The sequence below is a fragment of the Actinia tenebrosa genome, unplaced genomic scaffold (genome assembly GCF_029948245.1).
Source record: "Actinia tenebrosa isolate PJP-AT-01 unplaced genomic scaffold, QUT_ActTen_1.0 PGA_scaffold4__44_contigs__length_22323623, whole genome shotgun sequence".
Taxonomy (NCBI): Eukaryota; Metazoa; Cnidaria; class Anthozoa; order Actiniaria; family Actiniidae; genus Actinia; species Actinia tenebrosa.
In genome coordinates, this window is record NW_028292581.1 from 21,690,978 (window position 1) to 21,713,475 (window position 22,498).

General features: G+C 37.2%; 1 protein-coding gene across 2 annotated transcripts; it reads left to right on the forward strand.

Moving 5' to 3' along the window:
- The first annotated feature begins 1,964 nt into the window (after positions 1-1,964).
- LOC116308270 (cleavage stimulation factor subunit 1) lies at positions 1,965-20,660 on the forward strand. 2 transcript variants are annotated; one of them, XM_031718659.2, is made up of 16 exons: positions 2,016-2,119; positions 3,490-3,620; positions 4,226-4,321; positions 12,237-12,329; positions 12,906-12,946; positions 13,784-13,900; positions 14,665-14,787; positions 15,910-15,985; positions 16,072-16,151; positions 16,382-16,441; positions 16,716-16,778; positions 17,501-17,533; positions 18,311-18,365; positions 18,645-18,725; positions 19,202-19,282; positions 20,081-20,660. In XM_031718659.2, the coding sequence occupies exons 1-16, from the start codon at positions 2,022-2,024 to the stop codon at positions 20,185-20,187; spliced, it is 1,335 nt and encodes a 444-aa protein (XP_031574519.1). In that variant the 5' UTR covers positions 2,016-2,021; the 3' UTR covers positions 20,188-20,660. The 2 variants fall into 2 exon arrangements, with proteins under 2 accessions (XP_031574518.1, XP_031574519.1); XM_031718658.2 differs by lacking the exons at positions 12,237-12,329; positions 12,906-12,946; positions 13,784-13,900; ... (8 more) ...; positions 19,202-19,282; positions 20,081-20,660 and adding exons at positions 8,376-8,902; positions 9,550-11,102 and having other exon boundaries at positions 1,965-2,119.
- The last annotated feature ends 1,838 nt before the right edge of the window (positions 20,661-22,498 follow it).

Sequence of the window (22,498 nt, forward strand, 5' to 3'; positions counted from 1 at the left end):
CATTTGTAAACTCGGCTCCTCGCTGACGATATTGTGATTTTGATATTGCCATGCAACCAACGTTTTGTAATCAAAAACGTCCAGAGAAAAACCTATTTCCTTGCTTACATGGATTAGTAATGGATTGAGTCCCAGTTTAAAACTCGATTGACTATTCACTTCACTCACAAAAAAATGCAAGAACGTTTTTTGGCTAATTTGACACTCCAAATAGACACATTATTTTATAAAACGGGAGCTTGTAAAAGTAATTTTGGCGAAGTCCATGAACAAAACCAATGATGCGGTTCTAGTAGGGTTTCAAACACCCAACTGGAACAATACGACAATATTTAAAAGTCAAAAAACATTTGACCAACACAATGAAACACAAAAAGTAGAGATACGTAACAAAAAGCCGATGTAAAGATAATAGACTGATTGGACAATAGGAGAACAGCCAATATCCAGCTATTATCAAGATAATTAATTACTGACAATCCCTTCAACCATTCACCTGCGTAAAACACGTTGGCTTGGACTTGAAATCTATATCAAAGAAAAGAATGTCCAACATTGACGACGATATTATAACAACAATGACAGAAAAAAACCTAAAATCACCTCTGGACTGATCAACTCAGGGCACGCGGGCCATAACTCACAGATCGAACCCTGAAACAACCTCTGGCTATGGGCTGATCTATGCCTCAGGGCACGGCTAACTCACAGATCGATATCAAACCCTGAAACGACCTCTGAGCTGATCTATGTCAGGGCACGGCTAACTCACAGATTAAACCCTGAAACGACCTCTGAGCTGATCTAAGACAGGGCAGGGCTAACTCACAGATCGAACACCTCGGATGACCAAAGTCAGGACAGTAGATCAAATTGGAATTTAGGTTGTTCAAGCGAGCATAATTTATGCTATTATGCTCTCTTGGATTGTTAGGTTTCGCGAAGCCGGGAAGGCCGGACAATTATTACTTTGAAGAACTAAGGAAGGGCTATTGATTTCAGTCTATTTTATTTATTTCTCTTGTTTCTCTATGATATAGTGCATGACAAATACACCTGCCCTACCCCCCACCAATGAATGCATGCTCCCTATATAGACTTTTGGGATATGTCAGGAATCTAACCCGAACAATATAATTCATACATTCAGCCATGAATACACGAATTTAACTCAAAATGGAGAAATTTCACAGTCATAACTGAAAATTAGACCTGAAATTATCTTTTTTATAAGCTGGAGCCTTAGCTGGTTTAGGCCAAGAGGTAACCAAAAAAGTGAATTAAAATGATTTCTAATGATAAATTAAGGATATACAATTTCTTTACGTCATTGTTTTAAAATGGGAACATACAGTCAGTGTCATTAACGTTGTCCACCGAAAAAAGACATTTAGACATTTACACATTTACACATTTACACATTTAGACATTTAGACATTTACACATTTACACATTTACACATTTACACATTTACACATTTACACATTTACACATTTACACATTTACACATTTACACATTTACACATTTACACATTTACACATTTACACATTTACACATTTACACATTTACACATTTACACATTTACACATTTACACATTACACATTTACACATTTACACATTTACACATTTACACATTTACACATTTACACATTTAGACTAAATGAAATACTATCACGTGTTTCCTCGAACGGTCTGGCATAAAACAAACGCTGAAATACCATTCTCCATCTTAAATCCTCACTAAATGGTCGGGGCATTCTGGATTTTCGATTCACGAGTTGAAATTTACATTTAAAGTTCAGGCTGACGCACACGAAGCAAAGAATGCATAATGAAACACGTGATATTTCTTTTAGTCTAAATGTGTAAATGTGTAAGTGTGTAAATGCCTTTTTTCGGTGGAAAACGTTAATGACATTGACTGTATATTATTTTTTTGTAGGAGATGTCATATTGTTAGCTCTCACATCCGTCGTCCATTTGTCCTGGTCCTGATTTTCCTAGCAGAAGAACCTGCGCATGCTCAATGTGGCCCATGTAAACTGTCTTCAAGTAACGTGTTCCACAATGGAGGACGCCGTCAAAGACCGCGAAAACCTCTATAAAATGATAATAAGGTAAAAACTCTCCTTCGTACACTTTGGGATACTCTTTTGCAGGCACAGGAGACAGTTTTTGTTGAGTGTGGGGTGATTTTTTGGTGGTTTTCGTTGGGGTTTGTTGACAGGTCAGAAATGAAGACAACCCATGCTTTCACTACACAATACACAATGAGGTCTCTTCACTGTTATTTTTATAAAAAATCGTTTCTGATCACGATCTCAGATCTATTATCACCAATAAAACGTTTTAATCTAAAATACTCTACCTTTGAATGCTTTTTTCTTCTCATTTTTGCGAACTTTTTAAAGGTTCAGGGGTTAAGAGTAAACGTTTAATGTATTTGTTACAGTGGAACAAAACGTTATTTGAAAATCAGTAAGCTTATATATGATTTATTCAGTCAGTGATAATCAGATCGATTTTCTTAAAGGTTTTCAAATCAAAAATATATATATCGGGTCACTAGAAGGAATTACATCTCTTGTAAAAGAGGGACAAGATTAAATAGATTTTGACAGAAGAAGAAAATAAATTATTCATAGCTCAATAATGCCATTTTAAGGTCGATATATCATCAATACTAGTTTCCAAAAAAGATGAAGTAGTTAATGAAATAGCTTCTATGTGGTATTAAAACATTTTAGTTTACAATTTTCGTTTACAAAATTCCAGTATTTTTTCTTTTCATATTAATTTTTACAAATGTACAATGTATCAAGCAAGGGTATAGGTTTTAAATTTACTTGCTGTTGGAAATATTAACGAAAACAAGAATGTATTTGAAATCAATTTCGTACTGAATTTCAATCGTTGGACTGACCCAACATATATTTAGAAATGCAAATTCTAGTCTTAGTTTGCAGATAAAAACTTGCGATTCATGTAGGAATCTTTCAGATCAGGAGAAAATCAAACATTTGAAAATTGACTTGAGACAAGCAATCTTTTGAATGATAAAATGATAATCATGCTTTTTATAAAATATCACATTTCAGTGTTTCACTGCTTTTCCCCTCTGTGTTTGTTCTGAGCATCAGGGAAATAATTAATCCAACAAGGCCAACTCCAGCTTAAGTATAATTGATATTTTTGCATCTTCATTCAAATTTGACAATTATTTATTATGATTATCTTTTTTTTAAAATTGTGAGTCTTTTTGAATAGTAAATGTTGCAATGTGATAGGAAGTTCTAATATTGAAATATTTGATCTGTGCCTGTAGTAAAGTTAATGTCCTTCTTATGATTATCCTAAATTCATGACAGTTGGCTCTGTTTGTATTTAATAATTGTTGGTGTATTTCATTCAGACAACTCATTTTTACTATTGTGTTTTTAACATTGACATTTTTATGTTTTCACCTAATGTGGAATTCATTTTTCAGTCAGCTGCGATATGATGGATGTGAGGCCATAGCTGCTAATTTAGCTAAAACTACCAATATTATGAGCCCGTGCCCTCCATCTGCAAGACTACACCAGGTGGTCAACCTTGGGCTGCGAGCAGAAACAGAAGGTAATGTTAAAATATATTCAAAATGAAATTAAATTTAGCCAATAGATCGATATAAGTTTTGGAGATAATTCAAATGAAAATGGTATGCAATGATTATTTGGACTGCATAGATGGATAATCTAAAAAAATATTAATTTCCAATGCTTAAAACTTGGTGAGAACCTTATTTAGATACATATATAGTGATATATAAAGAGAAAAAGTAAGAGTTTGAAGAAGTGAAAGACTTATTTTCTTGACATTTGGCTTATCAAAGCATTTGAATGATGTCATCATGATGTGGTACACATGCACTACATGAAATCATGCATGTAAAACTCACTGCATGCAAACAATGTCCACAAACGTCCTGTTGTTGTAGAGCAATAAGCTCACCACTCTTGGGTTATACTGCACAATAGAAAAACACACCAGTTTTGAACTCTTTTATTAAATGATTATGGACAGCTACAATAATTACTTATTACTAGTCCATAAACATCCTTAAATGACTGTATACAAGTTACTAGTAAGCTGAATCACTTTTCCTATCCCATCTGGAATCTTACTCCCCATGGTCCTCGACCATTGGTACATCAAGTAAAATGAATGACTTTATATTACAGGTAGTAGACCAGAGAATCAGCAGCTTCCTGGACTCACAAATGCAATTGGACCTTCTGTGGCTTCCAAAGGCATTGATCTGGAATATGAACCTGAAGGTAGGAAGCATGTAGATTATTTAATAATTATTCGCAGAAGGCAAAGTGAATATCAGGGAATATTTACCAAGACACGAGTCTTTGAGCAGCGAGGTAAATATTCTCCGTTATTCACTAAGGCTGAGTCAAATAATTGTTTTAGTATGAATACACAGGTGATTCTTTCAAAAAAAGAAAAAAAAGAAGATAAGACACATTTTTTTCCCGGTAACAGCAACAAAGGGGCTGGCCTCCATTTTGGATTATCGCTGGAGGTGATTATTGTGTATAGTGTGAATTTTTCGACCAATCAGCTGGCGAGATTTTCAATAATCACCTGTGTATTTTTACTAAAATGAAATATTACTTCTTTGGAAACTTTTTGAAATCTACAGTATGAAAAAAAAATTTTTTTTTTTGATTTTTTTTGTTTTGGTAAAATTTTGAAACAAAAAAATCATAGTACATTGCCTTTGTCTTGTGTCATAAATCATAAACTACCATGAGAACCATCAGGTAGTTTATTTTTCATTTTCTAATGCAAGAAATACAAATATAATTTTGTGGTAATATTAATAAGGAAATCACTTAGAGAATATATTATGGAGCCTAAGGTATATATTGCCAGCAAATATCATGCATATACTGATGGGTATGTATGTGGCAATACCAAGCACACCTGTCAGGTGTACTGTCAACACTGCTAAATTCAAAACCATTCATTTATCTCATGAAGGAAAATTTTGAGTTGCTTTTGTCTCTATTATACTTTGTGAAGACGAGCCATTCAAGTTTCAACTACAACTATCGGAGAATGTTTTACTATTTATGTATTTTCTATGAGAATCAATATATTTATTTTCAAACAACTCACAAGGAATATTATTTAATATATTCATCATTTATTTTTTATTTGTGTATTAATTAAGGTACATTAAGCAGATATGCACTGTAGTATTATCATGGAACCAATATATTTTTTCTTTTGGGAGTCCTTTGATCAAGTAATATGATTTAAAGTGAAAAAAAGGTTTTTTAAATATTTACTTTTGGCAATGAAAGTAGATTTTCTTTCTTGGTTAAAGTTAGGTGTTTTTTTGGGGGGGGAGGGGGGGTAAGTAATGAAATGGAAGGACTTGTCATCTTGTGTACTGAATCTAAATTAAAGATAATTTAAAAATCTGAGATTTTTTTGCCTAAATATTGTAGAAAATAAATATTTTAATGGATCTTATTTGTCCCTTGTTGTTTGAACTGACATCAAAACCTCAAATATAGAATACTATTTTGCACTTACAGCATTTGAAACAAGCCGGTAAGGGTAAAGTATTGGTAATATGGAATGTAAATTCTATTTGGGCTGCAAAATATAGTATGTCTAATTTTACAATGGGAGGGGAATGAGGAAAGATATATAGGAAGTTCAGAGAAAATCAGTTGATCAAGTTATGTTTAATAAACAAGCAGGAGTGTTTTATCAGCATTTAAAAACACGAGTCATAGCCGAGTGGTTTTAGACCCGATAAAACACGATCTGCGAGTTTATTGAAAGGCTTAAAAAACTCATGATGTATGTTCTTATATTGTACTGAATTCTTTACAAAATGAACCAAGTTTGATAGAGAAAATCCAAGTTAAAGTTTATGCAAATGAAGACGAATCTATATCAGATATAAAACCTCCTTCATGGTCATGATTTCTATTGCGTTTCCTTCATGAATTATTCATGAGTTTTTTAATGACATCATAACATGAGGAGTTCAACACTAGCTAGGTTATGTTAGTGAGAGTGGAGTAAATATGGATAACAGATCAGGGGAGGACTTAATGAGTTTCTCTTCGAAGGTTTTGGTGTTCCTGTTCTTCTTTCTTCCTTCTTTTCCCACAAAATCATTATTTTCAATTTGGTGGAGTTCATCAGAAATGTCACTTTAATACCCAGCATTTTCAGTAGAGAAACAACAAAATTGTAATGATTTATATCCAATATTAGGCCTCAATGGTACTTCATAAAATAATTATCTTTACTTCATAACTTTAACTAAATGATAAATTTCTAATAAATCTAAAAAAGGGATTAACAATTAATAACTACTTATTAAAAATAACATGGATTGTTTTGTCTTCTCATTCTTAGTACTAAAAAGCCTAAAATATCTTCAGTCAGGAATCTATGTCATATTCTGCTTTATGCATCTGTCTCTTCATGATTAGCTAAACATCTAGCAGTGCAGCTGTTTCAACTCTATCAGCCATTCTAAAGGCTGGTTTAGACAGTACGATTTTCGTCTACGACTATCGTATACAACGCGCTCACGTCTGTCGTAGGCGAGTTGTAGGCTTGATTTACACGCTATGACTCGAGTTGTAGGATGGAGCGAGGGTGTTGTATATGATAGTCGTAGGCGAAAATCGTACCGTCTAAACCGGCCTTAAGGTTGCAGGAAAAAACTGGGTTGACTTGGCATTGAAGTGCATTGTGGGACTGTTTAGGGGACACATTTCTGAGAAGGCCTTTATTTCGTTCCCTAAAACAGCCCTAAAATGCACTGCAATGCAAAGTCGATCCAGTTTTCCCCTTCAACCTTAAAATGACTGATGCACTATCTAGTTGCAGTATCCTGAAGGGAGTTGTACATTTGTACATTGAAATCAACTTCTAAATTCTAATTCGATCTTTCGGCTTTCACCTAGTTTGGAACCTAAGCTCTGTTGTGATTGTCCCACGCTGTGATACAACAGCAAAAAGCTTTGTAGATTTTTTAGATTTGTAGAATTGATTTTTACATGTAATAGTTTGGAACATAGATGGAAACACAAATTGTTAATAAATAGGGTTCAAAATAGCAGGCTAATAATGGCCAACATGCCAGTCAAATATTACTAATAGATGCAGGTTGAGCCAAAGAATATTGAAGTGCCAAATGGAAAATAAAATCGAAAGTGAAATTTTACCGAGGTTTTGCTTCCCTACAATATCTGCCTTTATTTTTGATGTTATTTTGAACTCTTGTAGATCGTCAGGGCTAAAAGGTTTTTTTCCATGATGACCGTGGCATGTTAATGAGCAATTAACCAACTAGTCTAATGAAAAAGGCAATAAATCTTTTTTTTCCATAGAATATCTATATAAATTTAGATTTCTTGTAGTTGGAAGCGTTCTCGTCTTAGAGAGGAGAAGATATAGAAACCTTGGGTCAAAGATGTGCTTGTGAATGAGAAAGAAATTCTTTAGCTTAGGCATACTTTCCTAGTTTTTCATACCACATGTGGTTCTCTTGAATATTATTTCTTTCTTCACCATTCTCGCTTGAGAGGAAATAATAAATGAAGGTAAAACAAACAAAAGAATCATCTCTAGACCATAATCCTTTTCACACTGCTTTTGTTCTTTAATTATGACTATTGTTCCTGTATTCTCTAAGGAATCAAAGATTTTAATATGAAAGAATTTTAAAAACTATTATGGTATAGAGTCGGGGGTAAAACGTCATCTCGCTTCAGGCTTATTAGCTCCAATCTAAAGAGACCTATTGTTAATTACCATAACTATTTTGTTTGCTTGGATTTACGATCTCAAGTGTCATAAACCCATTTTAAAAAAACGTTAGGAAAGTCTTTAATTTTGATTCGTGAGTCAGTAGGAATTACCCTTAAAATATGTCCTTTCTTACTGTGATATTAAAGAGTTTTCTATGACACGAGAAGTGACCATAAATTAGTTATAAATTGTGGGTTATGTAAATTCTAAAAAAATATATGGAATAGAAGTACGGAGATAAAGCAAAGAGTGATTGTAAAATCTTATTTACATAACCCACAAAAACTCAAAAAAATGCCTTAAAGTTTTTAAGATTTAAAACAGAATGGGAAATAGAATCGACTTTAAAAAATATAAATACGAATAAAAAGTAAATTAAAGCAAATGACAAGGTTATCGTAAAAATGGGAAATGAAAAATGGAAAATGAAAATTGAAAGAAAGAAAGTAATTAAGTTAAATAATCATAATCTATTTAATCCTTAACCAGATTCAGTATGCATTTTGACACTGTTCCATTTCATTCCTATCCCAGAATACAACGGGCACCACCGAAATGGCCAAACTGATGCCGAGGGGTACATGGTAAACACAAATGCCAAAAAAGCATCGTGTAGCTCGGACAGTGGCGGGGAATCTGACCGTGAAAACATTCCCCCTCAAGAAGTCCAGGAACACATCCTGAAAATCACCAAAGCCAAGATTGTTGCAGAAGAAATCAATGTTGTTTGCTCAAATGGCGGGTACATCGACCACAACGACGACCTGAACACCGATAACGTCTGCGCACGCGTCAAGAAAGAGCTTCAGAAAATGAACATTTCACAGGAAGTATTCGCCAAATGCGTTCTTGGCAAGACACAGGGGTACTTGTCTGAGATGTTGAAACACGGGGAAAAAGTGTTTTATACTCCCGAGAAGGCGAACAGTAAAGGCAGAATGAATTTTGAAAAGATGAGACAGTTTTTGAGCAAGCCAGAGGAGGAAAGACGTGCTATTTATGCTGCCAAGGCTAGACAGCTGAGGGAAGAGAGATACGTGAGGAAGAGAATGAGCTTGTCGGTAAGAAGAATTTATTGTTTTTTCTCCTTCGTTTCTGTTTAGACCTCTTTAGCTTGGGCAAAGTATTTTCACATTACAGACCAAGTGTCATAAGATTCATAACATCAATATCAATCAATCTTTATTTAGTACCAAAATTGCGAAATTACATATACTAAACTACGAGAATACAGAAAATTGTTACAAGCCAGCTGTAATAGCCATAGGCTAAGCGAGACAGTTGGCAAGATTCTTCGTTTTAGTTGTATCCATATTGATGTGTCTTCCCATAAGCAACCGTTAAACAAAGAAATGATACCTTTTCGATTGACGTATAGTCTGTAATGGGGAAACCTTGTAACAAGACGAATTAGGTCTAAATTGTATTTATCCCGTTCCTTCACTCATTCATTAATATTTCCATTTCCAGTTAATGGATTTTAACGTTTGATTCTTCCATTCCTTATCTATTTATTGACATACTCATGCATAAATCCATTTATTCCTTTCATTTCAACCATCCATGCTTTTCCATTTCCCATTTTTCCATCCTTCCATCTGATCTATCCATATTTTCTTGCCGTTCGTTTTTTGTTTGCATTTTTATTCACTTTCAGTGGTGATTGATAATACTAATGTAAAACTATGGGTTTTTACTTTATTCCCAGATGGCATTTAAACAAGAAGACATGAACGACTACTCACCATCCCCCAGCAAAGCTGGAAAATATAACACGAGTTACGATAGCTCCATCTCGTATCTCTCTCAAACACCAAGCCCCGATAGAACACGACACACTAGCCCTCCCCGTCTACACTCAAGGGGTTCGCCTCCAGCTTTCGTCAAAGAAGAAATGTCCAGCCCACAAAGAGAAAAGCCAGAACACATGTCAAACGATTTCCCGCAACACGAGGGACATCCCGTGATCAGGGATCCTGTACAAATTCATCCTCGTGTGCTTTACATGGCGAAAGGGGATCCCACACGTCACATAAAAGTACCATCGTACGTAGTGTGTAAAAAGGAACCCATGCCAGCAGTGTCTCGAGAGCAAAGGGACCCAGAACACAACCTTGTGGCATCCAAAATCGCTGCCTTATCTCGAAAACAACCAACGCCTCTAAAAACCAGACCTGCTTCACGAGTGTCGTTAGAAAAAAACCACTTGAAGGTGAACTACGCTAATGAAAGTGTACATGATTCAGAGAAGGATTCTGACGGGTCAAGTTGTGGTATTCCAGAAGACGTCGTTACCATAGAAACCCTGCCATTACAGAGTCTAGCAGCTGATGACATGGAGAATAACGAACAGCCATTGGTTCTTCATAGAGATTCTTTTGACCCAAATAAGGTGGAGATTGGCCAGAATGTTTACGTTGTTCAAGTTGATAGGACTGACGCAATTCGTGTAACGAGCTCTATATGAAGTTCGTCCGAAACTTTATCGACTTCTACACTAGTCTCATCCGACTATTTCCCGACTCATAGCAATTCCATCCAAAGCTGACAGCGTCCATAACCTCAAGTGCTAGTGGGATTTTAACCGAACGCTGCTACATTCACATCAAACTATTTTAGAAAACAAATCTTTGTCTCGTAACAAGATAAAGATCTCATTATTACTATACTATTATACATCTATTTACAAGAATATAAAAACAATTATAGGTATTTATGCATTGATTCGATGATTATGAAATTATAATAGGCTTTTTTCCTGGAAGAAAGATTCGGTTTCATTCTGTTTAAAAGATGATGATGCTATCGTAAAATACAGTTCAGAGCAGATTTCGTCTGATTGTAGGACGTGCGGTACGAAAGTAGCACTCAAATGGCTTTTGAAATGAACTCAGTGTTGTGATTGGATGGTGCTTGTTAGTACCTCGTTTTGTGATTGGCTGAGAGGAAAGCCATTTGAAGGTCAATGTACGGCACTTTACCGTCACATTTGAATGCTGCTGAAGTCTTTGTACATAGATCAACTCAGATATTTTATGATTATGAAAAATTAATATAAACTGAGAACCGGGTTTGAAGACGATAAAACAGGTAGGCAGAACAGAAAACAGCTCTGAAAGAGTAATAGATTTACAGTGGAAACTATGTTATGGACAGATATTTAGGACCTTGCAAAATCACCTTACGTTCTTTGTTTGATAACTCCTCCTCCGAGGTTGAGAAAAAACTGGGTCGAATTAGAATTTCAGTGCCTTTTGGAAATGTTTTAGTAGTTTATTAGTCTCCCTCGCATCCGTTCTTAAGCTACGTCCACACTTTGTCGGATAAATTTGAATCCGAATTTCTATTTATTCGGTTAGGCCTACCGTCCACACTAGTCCGGGTTTTTTTCTAATACGGTCTCCAGAGTGGAACAATTTGAAAAAGCCAGCTAGCCGTATTAGTGTGGACGGAAAACTTTTTTTTCGGCCTCGATGTGAAAATTCGGATTCAAACTTATCCGGCATAGTGCGGTCGTCACGCAACACTGAGAACGGATGCGAGGGAGACAAGATATTTATAGGATAACGTCTATTTCGTACCAGAATGCAATGCAATGCTTACTCAACCCAGTTTTTTCTTCATTGTCTGTTCATCTACAAGTCTTTTCGGTCTTAGCTCTTTGTCTTTTATCATTTTAAACAGGACAAGTATTTTATTGAGAATTATACTTTGATTATTGAAATTTGTTGTACAGAACATGTAGGCCATATCTTGTATCTTATATAGTATGATATATCTATAGTATGTTGAACAAAGCTTATATTATGTCTAATAAAATATATATTATCTTCCAAGAAACTTTTTTTCGTATTTTACTTTAAATATACTTTGTTTTATGTACTTTTTTCATGGCTTTCATTTACATAGTTTAAATCGGCTCTCCCATGAAAACTACATACAAAAAAACAAGGTTGAATCATTTATCGAAGTCGACTACTAGCAATTCAATTTATTAGCGTCTACTTTAGCCTCATAATATGTAAGTACGAAGAACGCTTAAAATATAATTTCACAGCATCACTTGAACAACGGGGTGCCTACCATTTAAATGGTAATGGTAAGAAAAGAGCGGGAAACGTTGACTTTCCACAAATCGCAATTAATGGTACACGCGTCTACCGGAAAATCCGAAAAGAGCGGGAAAAGTGTATTTCCTCAATGGGAAGACCGAGTTTTCTGCAACTTTTCAACCGGAATTTCCGGTTTTTTCGGGTAAATGATAAGCAAACTGGTACATGCATTATGTAGTAACGTTTCCCCATTATCACCTCCACTGGCATAATAATAAATGCGGTGGAAGGCAGTTTTAGTTACGCAAATATGTGATTTTTATTCATTGTAATTAATTCACAGATCATGGCACCACGCCGCCTGCCGCCATGTACGAAACATACTACGTCACGGCTCATAAAGCTCCTTGCAGGACTGCGGCATTCAGCGCCAACGGTAGGTATCCTAGCAACACTCAACCTAAAAGAATAGATCGTTTTTTTAGGCTCAATTTTCATATTAGTGGTGTGGTGGTAGCTGGAGTCTCAGGGTTGATTCATGGACTCATTACATGTGATCAACTTATCAACAAAGTTGATCAACAACTTTGATAACACTGATACGAGGCTAACCCTGTGCAAATGAGTCTGTAATCAAGGAACACAGCGGTAATTTGGAATTCGAAACTGGTCTATTCGATCTGTGAGTTTCTCATGTCATGATTTCGATCAGCACAGAGGTGGCACAGAGGTGGTTTCGGGGTTCGAGTAAAATTGACGTTTTTTGGTTTATATGGACTGTAATATTAAAAGGGCTTGCGATTTCTCTCTTTTCGTTGACCAAGAAATAACGTTAGGTTGGTTGCTTCAAAATATAGTACCGTATCTTGCTATCGATTTCTGTAGACTGGCTTGCCCACAGACAAAACAGGAGCAAAGCTTGGGCTACCTGTGGCTTGGACAGTACCTGACGGTCGAGAATGAAGTAGCCTTTAGTATTTTGACCAGGTGGTGATTTTGTTTTTTTGTGTAGGTCGGCTCGTAGCGACAGGATCCGTCGATGCATCTATTAAGGTATATGTTCTCTCTCATACACAAAATCAATAGGAAACCAAACACAACCTTTTTCTATGGGATTCCAGCAAACGACTCCTCGGATAGAGTCTTGGGACTCAGATCTATGCCCCCTCACCCCCAGTTTCTTTGAAAAAATGTAATCCGTTGCTCACTACAAGACCGACAACACCGACACACTTGCTAAAGCATCCTATAATTGGGTCACGTACAGCTATTACAAAAAAGGCTGGTGAAGGTTTTGTTGCATGCTGTCTACCAATCTTGAAATTCATTATATTCATATATATTAATAATGTCAGCACCTTAGAAATTACGCCGGAAAAACGTGCAGACAAAGTTTTGGAAAATTTCATATTGTTGTGACCTTTTGCTGGTTGCATTCACATTGCCCATTGCAACTTACAAACTGCAACATGCAACAGGCAACATGCAACAGGCAACAGGCAACAGGCAAAAGGCAACAGGCAACAGGCAACAGGCAGCATGCAACAGGCAACATGCAACAGGCAACATGCAACCTGCAACATGCAACATGCAATAGGCAACATGCAATAGGCAACATTCAACAGGCAACATGCAACAGGCAACATACAACATGCAACATGCAACATGCAACAGGCAACATACAACATGCAACAGACAACATGCAACATGAAACAGGCAACATGCAACGTGCAACATAACACATGCAACAGGCAACAGGCAACATACAACATGCAACAGACAACATGCAACATGAAACAGGCAACATGCAACATGCAACATGCAACAGGCAACATACCTTCACCAAACGTTTTTGAAATACATGTATATTCTTCTCGTTTTGTCTTGAAGGTTTTAGACGTGGATCGAATGGTAGCAAAGAACACCATGCCACAAACGCATGACCAAGGACAAGGGATGAACCTAGAAAACCATCCTGTAATAAGAACACTTTACGATCATGCAGAGGTGAGGTAACAACCTAGAAAACCATTCTGTAATAAGAACACTTTACGACCATACAGAGGTGAGGTAACAACCTAGAAAACCATCTTGTAATAAGAACACTTTACGACCATACAGACGCGAGGTAACAACCTAGAAAACCTTCCTGTAATAAGAACACTTTACGACCATACAGAGGTGAGGCAACAACCTAGAAAACCTTCCTGTAATAAGAACACTTTACGACCATACAGACGTGAGGTAACAACCTAGAAAACCATCCTGTAATAAGAACACTTTACGACCATACAGAGGAGAGGTAACAAGAACAAACCCTGAAGTGAATATTTATATACAAGATTAAAAGTAACTTTGTTGTGAAGTGTGATCGTCCGGGTGAGTGTACTCTTAAGAAAGGCTGTTGTTGGTGGTGACTGACGTTTCGACAACCTGATCAAACCTCAAAAACTCTGGATTCAAACTCTTAATAAAAGTAACGCCGTCTACTGACAACATCAACTTCAGCATGAACAACAGTGATGATGTATAGTTTCGTTGATCTGTATGTTATCTATCATCAATAACAACAATAGCAGCACCACATTGTTATCAACAACAATGTGACCACTACACCCCCACCACCACCACCACCACCAACAACAACCACCACCACCACCACCACCACCACCACCAACAACAACAACAACCACAACAACAACAACAATCACAACAACAACCGCAACGATGATATCAGTACATGATATTTGTTTTGTGTGTATGTTGTGCAGGAAGTGACGGCATTAGAATTCCATCCCTTCACATCGGTCTTGGTATCTGGTGGAAAAGACTGCACCATCAAAATGTTCGATATATCGAAGCCATCCGTTAAGAAGGCATATAGAGCCATACAGGTATGTATGATGCTGCTGACGTTAATGATGGTGATGATGGTGATGATGGTGATGATGATGGTGATGATGATGATGGTGATGGTGGTGATGATGGTGATGATGGTGATGATAATGTGATGATGATAATGTGATGATGATAATGTGATGATGGCGCTGACGTTAATGATGGTGATGATGGTGATGATGGTGATGGTGATGATGGTGATGATGATGGTGATGATGGTGATGATGATGGTGATGATGGTGATGATGATGGCGGTGATGGTGATGATGGTGATGGTGATGATGATGATGATGATGATGGTGATGATGATGGTGATGATAATGTGATGATGATAATGTGATGATGGTGCTGACGTTAATGATGGTGATGATGGTGATGATGATGATGGTGATTATGGTGATGGTGATGATGGTGATAATGATGGTGATGATGGTGATGATTATGGTGATGATGGTGATGATGATGGTGATGATGATAATGTGATGATGATAATGTGATGATGATAATGTGATGATGGCGCTGACGTTAATGATGGTGATGATGGTGATGATGGTGATGATGATGGTGATGATGGTGATGATGATGGTGATGATGATGATGGTGATGATGGTGATGATGGTGATGATAATGTATGATGATAATGTGATGATAATGTGATGATGGCGCTGACGTTAATGATGGTGATGATGGTGATGATGATGGTGATGATGATGATGATGGTGATGATAATGTGATGATGATAATGTGATGATGACGCTGATGATAATGATGGTGATGGTGATGCTGCTGCTGCTGCTGCTGCAGATGATGATAATAGAGGTGATGTTGAAGATGCTTCTGATGATAATAATGGTTATGATGGCGGTCTTTATGGTGATAATGCTGCTGCTGCTGATGAAGATGCTGTTGCTGATGATAATGATGATGCTTTTGATGATGATAGTGATGCTGCAGCTAATGATCGTAATGATGATGATGACGATGAATGGTGATAATGATGACGGCAATGGATAATGACGATAGTGGTGGTGGTGTTAGTTTAGATGGTGCATCAACTACTACCATGGATAATGAGGATGATCAAGTAATATATTGTCCGTTGTCTTTACCTTTTCCAGGAATCAGAAGTCATCAACTCGATGTCATTTCATCCGTCAGGAGATTTCATTCTTGTCAGCACCGAACATCCAACAAGTGAGTAACAACTCCTGACGCACCTCAAGGAAAATATCCTCACAGCACTCTTATTGGCCTCTCATTTCATTCATTCATTATTTCAGTTCGATTGTATGATACAAACACGTCCCAGTGCTTTGCACCTGCCAACCCACGAGAATATCACACAGGACCCGTTACCATGGTGAGTGATTGACAAGTCTGATACGTTTCTTGCAAGTTTTTTCATACCACAACACTTAGCCATTTTAGCCATTCTCTTCAGACTCTTCAGTGACGATCATTTTTCTCTTTCTCTTTTAAATTCAAATAAACACCTACGATATCATCAGTATCGACAAGAATCAACAAGAGCCTTGATCATCATTCTTTCCATATCGACACATCTCACTGTGTCAAAATATCCATTCACAGGTTAAATATGCTCCTATGGGCAACCTTTATGCATCGGCCAGTACAGATGGCTCTATCAAGGTAAGAATGCGTGACTTCCAACCACCTGTCATGCTTGACAAATCAAGTTCTTGCGTGACATTATCACATTCCTTGTTTTACAATTGTATTATGCTATCTGAATGAAGAGTAGTGTGGCGCTGACCTGGCTTACATCTCAAGCATTTCTTTGACTACATACCTTATAACTGTTTAAGTGTGAAACATGGAGGAGTCCGGCATTGCTGGCTTCTGATATCATCTCAGCTGGGACGTTGAATAAGGTTTGATTTCGTAAACCGTGATTATTTTCCAGGTGTGGGACGGAGTTAGCAATCGATGTGTAGCGACGTTTCCTCAAGCTCACAAGGGAGCCGAGGTAGGAATGGGTTGGGTTCGGTGTGAATGCACCAGTTTTGCATTCGATGTGCACCGCTGATTTTGAAGACAACAGGCTCATTTTTACAGGTTTAGCTTCATTTATGAGGCTCAGGTCAAACGTCGAACTTAACATGAGCCGAACCTAATGGAAACTATAGATAACAAGGCGGTCTTCTTTGATGTCATTAGGTTCGGCTCATGTGAAGTTCGACATTTGACACGAGCCTAAGTCAGCTATTCGCAAATACCATTCTCATACTCAATAATAATTCATGAGGACAAAACAAAGAAAATCAATAGATTTAAAAATATGTTCTTAATTAATATACGAGTTGGGCGACTTATGCACACTTGAAAGAATGTTTCATCCTCTATCCAAACTCCTCGAAGTTGGTCAAAAAAACGCGGCTCCCCTTCTCTTTTTTCAACTCATTTCTCGATTCTTGGAAATCGAAAGAAACACTCTTTTATGTACTTGATATATTACTTACAGTCGTATTGCACAAGCTCCACATTCTTTACATTACAGTTGACTTTTGTGTTTAACGAGGCTAAGCCGTTGCAGATAAGTCTTCGGTCAAAAAAAAAAACAAAACAAAAAAACAAAAAAAAAAAACAACAAAAAAACAGCGGTATTTTGCCGAATGAGAAAAGAGACTTGCTATTTTTAATTCTTCTTGAGTTTTTCTTATCTTGCAAAATGTTTTATTTGTTTTTCAGGTTTATGGAGTTCAGTTCTCACAAAACTCCAAGGTAAATACGTGTTCTATAACCACTTCATTAAATCAGTACATAAGACCTTGCGCGCGTGGCCAGGCCAAAGGTAGCTCAACTCGATATTCCTGGAGATGGTGTTCTCGGGTATCACCTGGGTATTACCAATAATCCTTCACATCAGATATCGTATGACTGTGGAAAAAACTTACGACACTATGATCAAGATGGGCCATTTTCGCGCTTTTTGATTGGACGAGATCAGTAATAATAATAATAATAAAGGGGTACTTATATAGCGCATTTCAAATATCTCAATGCGCTTTACATTTATAACCAGTGGAGGACTTTACGGGCTGCGTATTAAGGCGCCATGGCAGCCGTGCAGCTTACAATCATGAGTGTGAATTGTTAGTAGGTTAGTATTATGCCTCCAAATTGGGATAGGCTGTTGAACCGGGAGACAAACCCCTACTCTTACACGAATAATTCAACAGGTTCTTTTGTGTCCCCCATTTACTGTAGGTTAGGAAGGGTTGGGAGACAGGGCGTACGGTTTTAAGTCCTTGTCCGAGAAGACTTGAAGGTCTAACCATTTGCAGATGTAATTACAAAGGCAGCACCTTCGCCTCAGTTATTTTAAGACCCTGAGTGTTGGTTCGGCCGAGGCTTGAACCACGACCTCCCGCACAACAGACCCACGCTCTTACCAACTGAGTTAACCGGTAGTCTAGCTGCTCTGTCACCTCTGTGATTGGATTAGCGGATATAGTCAATTCCTTACCATGCCACTTTATTATTATTATTCTCTTTTAGTATCTTATTTCAAGTGGAAAAGACTCTAACGTGTTCCTATGGGAACTCTCTACAGGTAAAAAACAATTAGCCGTTGCAAAGTTAAGGAAAGCCCTGAATCGAGTTGGCATTGCAGTTCATTGTGGGACTGTTTTAGGGGACATATTTCCAAGATGGCGTCTATTTCTCCCCCGAAAATAGCCCCACAATTTACTGCGATGCCAACTCGACACAGGTTTTTCGTCAACGTCACTAGCAAGTGAAACTGCCTAACAGGTTTGAATGTACCCGACTACCCACGATAGAGATAATCCTATAGATTTTGATGTAAAACTCTTTCGTTTTGTTCTTGTAGGTCGTGCTGTAAACATGTACACTGGAGCAGCGATGACCAACTATCGGACACAAGTTATTTTTAACCACACAGAAGATTTCAGTGAGTAAATGTTTGTTGTTGTTGTTTTTGTTGCAGTTGCTGCTGTTGTTGTCATTGTTGCTGTAAGCGAATCTATGTTGATTGCCGTTATCATTATCTTATTGGCGTCAGTCGTCAGAGTTAAGTTACCGATCTGACCTCGATCAGCCAAGAGATTGTCATTCATACTGCACACATTCTTATCGATGCGCGCGCGGCGAATACGAAGTGAGTAGCTGAAAGAGACTGGTAAGAATTGTAACGATAAAAGTGGGCTTACAGTAATTCCTGATTGGATGGGGTGGCACATGCGCAGACAAACTTCTCTATACGTTTTCAGTCTTCTTTGCATTATTTTTGAGATGTGAGTTAATCAAGAAAAGTGGGTGCAAATCTGGATTTAGAAATCGTTTGCTTTGATTTTGTTTATTCTAGAGGAAATATTTGAGGTGATGATGAAGATAATATTATAATGCATTTGTTGTTTTACAATTCAGTTCTTGTCGCTGATGAGAAGAATAACAGCATATCCTGCTGGGACACGAGAACCACAGAGAAACAGAAATCCCTTCCTTCTGGTAATAATAATAATTAACAGATTAATTAACTCCGCTACGCGTCGTGGTTTCCTACGCTCCTCTCGTGTTCTCCCAACATCCCGCGTGTTTTGATCAGAGTATCAAACACAGAAAACTGTTTTTGGTCTGTTTTATAAAATAACAAACTCGCGAAAAGATCGAAAAAAAGCAAAGTCTAAGTAAATTCTCCCTACGTGCAGTCTTATTCAAACTGACCAATGAGCGCGCACGATAGATTAAAAATGACGATAGCGTGTTTTGATACTCTCATCAAACATGGTTTTCGACCAATCATAGCGCGCGTAGTATCCCAATTATTTTATAATTGCTAATTAATAATTGCTTCTGGTAAGCAGTGCTATCATATTCTTGGCCACACACTTACACGATATAGGAATTGCCTTTTAGCGGCAATAAAGTAGAAGTTGTAAAGGAAAGCAGTTATAGTAAGGAGCTGTGAGACCCTACTAAAGAGTAGACTTGCATGATGACGTCATTTACTACCACTATACCAGAATCCCTTGCACTCTTTCTTTTGTTCCGGTAATTAGCACCAATCACCTTACTATTCTCATGAGGGAATATAAATTTAAATAAGAAAGAAAATTTGCGAAGCATCTTTGGTAGTCGTAGTAAAATGACACCATCATGCAAACGGGCTATTTTATCCAAACTCTAGCTATTTCAATCTTGAACTTTTGAAAGTTTCTGAGCGCTGTTTCATAAAGGTGTTCGATCATAGCGCCTTGCACCCTTGTCAAAGGATTGTTTCTTATTCTCCTTTGCATTTGTTTTCAGGTCACAATAACCACATCCGTTGTCTAGTCCATTCACCAGCTGGTGCTGCCTTCGTTTCTTGTAGTGATGACTTTAGAGCCAGGTTCTGGTATTGTGAAGGCATCTAGTGTCATAGTAAATACATACCATACGTAGTTTTCCATGTATGGTAGAGGACGTTTTAGAGGGTCCTTATTCACAAATTTTGACAGTGAAGGTATTTCCTTATATTTGGGCCTTTTTCACGCGGCAGCCATGTTGGTTTGAACAATAGATTCCACCACACGTAGCCTCGCATTCAAGTGCTTGAGAATGAATTTATGCAGATGAAACAAAGGTTTTTAATCTCGTGAGATTAAACATGGCCGCCGTGTGATAAAAGGTCCATTGGGAAAGGAAACTACCTTCTGGGAAGTGGTTACAGGCTGAGCTGACTCAAAGTTGAAAGTTAACCTTTGAATGAGAATAAGTTTTGTTTCATAAAGTATTCATTTTGTTACACGATGGTACCATGATGCACGACAGTGTCTTACACCACGTGACAATGATTTAGTTTTGGAAAAAGTATTGGTTTGCAATAAACTTGAAAAAATAATGGTTATATTTTGTCATCATCATCATCATTATCCAATCACTATCATATCATCACCATCACATCATCATCATTTTCATATCACCATCAAGTCGCGCTAGTTTTAAATGAAAAATATTAGTCCCTAAGTAAAAGGCCGTATCAGTACGCTTTACCGAGGTTCAAACAAAGACTGGTTACGACCTCGTGCTGCATGGGATTGTGGGAAACAGACCAAATTAGACCCTTACTAAATACATCAATACGCTTTACCGAGGTTCAAAATAAGACTGGTAATGATCGCGTGCTGCATAGAATTTTGGGAAACATTATAGTCCAAGTAAAATGACGTGTCGATAAGCCTGCGAGGTTGCCTGAAAAGGATTATGGGGCTGAAATTCAGTAGAACGAGATGGAAAACGTTCTCCCAATTTCTCGCCCACAATTCTATGCATATGAAGCTGTTACAAGTCTTCCTCACAACTTTGCAGTGGCGATTTTTTCCCTTTTTTTCACCAAACAACAAGCAATTCGTGATATAGTGTATATATTTTATTTTTTCGAATGATATACATAATTGATTCGTTCCCTGTATAAGGATTCGTCGTCCCATAAAATATAAATACAAAAATAGAGCAGAGACTGATTAAAGAATCAAGTTAGATTAGTTTCGTAGAAAAATTAGAAATGTGGTTTCTTCATTCACGCGTCGCGAACTAATATAGATCTTTCCCGATTTCGCTCGAGTGAACTCGAAACTAGGACCGTTAACACCCACAAGTGTAGACCTAAGACGGGTAAGTGATACCAGAACATTTAGAACAACATTTTGGGAGGAAGGGGCTCTGGAAACGGGTTCATCTCTCGTCCTCTAGATGTGAAATTGCTCAATAAATACGAGAACGCCATCTCTTTTCGTTGCGGCTTGTTGTAAATTGATTTTTCACTTCCGCTAGCCAAGAACGTAAAAGGTACCGACTGATCATTTTTGATTGACGGCAAGCATTGTATCGGCCCGAAAGCCTCACTTGTATGGTCCTTAAAACGAAAGAATTTCCAACTGCAACAACAGCTATTTCAGCGTGCAGCTTGTAACTGCCGAGTGTGCAGAATATCGAAAACCGTAGTAAAGCCGGAAGAAAACTGCACATTTTTGCGCAAAAAATAAGGCCTGTTGATTGAAGGCCATCAATATATCTCAAGATAAACTTTTCACAAAAGATCATACTGGGAGATTCCTTTGTCCCTAATAACCTCCTGCTTTCTGATTATTTATTAGTTATATTTTCAAAAGCTTATTGCGTTGAGAAAAACACGTTTGTGACGGTGAGCGTTTCAGGAACGAAATGAATTAACAAAGCATCATGATTGGGCGGCCTTTTTGTGTTAGTTAAAGTACGGAGAATATATAGAGCAATATTCTTAAACTGTATACACTTATTTCAATAAAGTTAGTCACCAAAAACCTAGAAAGCTGAGATTACTGAGCATCATGGGAAACTTTGCATATCAAAAAAGCATATATATACAAAGCTTTTTTTAATACACACTGCAGCTCGATGATGCGCAGAAAAGGTGAGACTGTAACCGGTAAAAGATTCGCAAGTCCATGAACAGTTATCAAGCGGTTGAACGTGTAAAATGAATCTACCCATAATTCTTGTGGGCCTCAGCTTTATAGCTTTTCAGGTGACTAACTTTTTTGAAATAAGTGTATATACAAATTTGGATCAAATATGATAGAGCGCATGCAATAAAACCATGAAATAAAAACAAAGTCGATACTGACAAATAGCACTATTTAGTGAGTACTAGTTGCTATCACTCAACCAGAACGTTCATCATACAAAGACAAATACACAAGAGAA

What these genes read in the sequence shown, in the direction of transcription:
- LOC116308270 (XM_031718658.2), top strand. Translation starts at nt 2,022, where the DNA reads ATGCTCAATGTGGCCCATGTAAACTGTCTTCAAGTAACGTGTTCCACA. An exon ending in CTCTATAAAATGATAATAAG is followed by an intron (nt 2,120 to 3,489) that starts GTAAAAACTCTC and finishes TTCATTTTTCAG; the next exon opens with TCAGCTGCGATATGATGGAT. An exon ending in TCTGGAATATGAACCTGAAG is followed by an intron (nt 4,322 to 8,375) that starts GTAGGAAGCATG and finishes TTCCTATCCCAG; the next exon opens with AATACAACGGGCACCACCGA.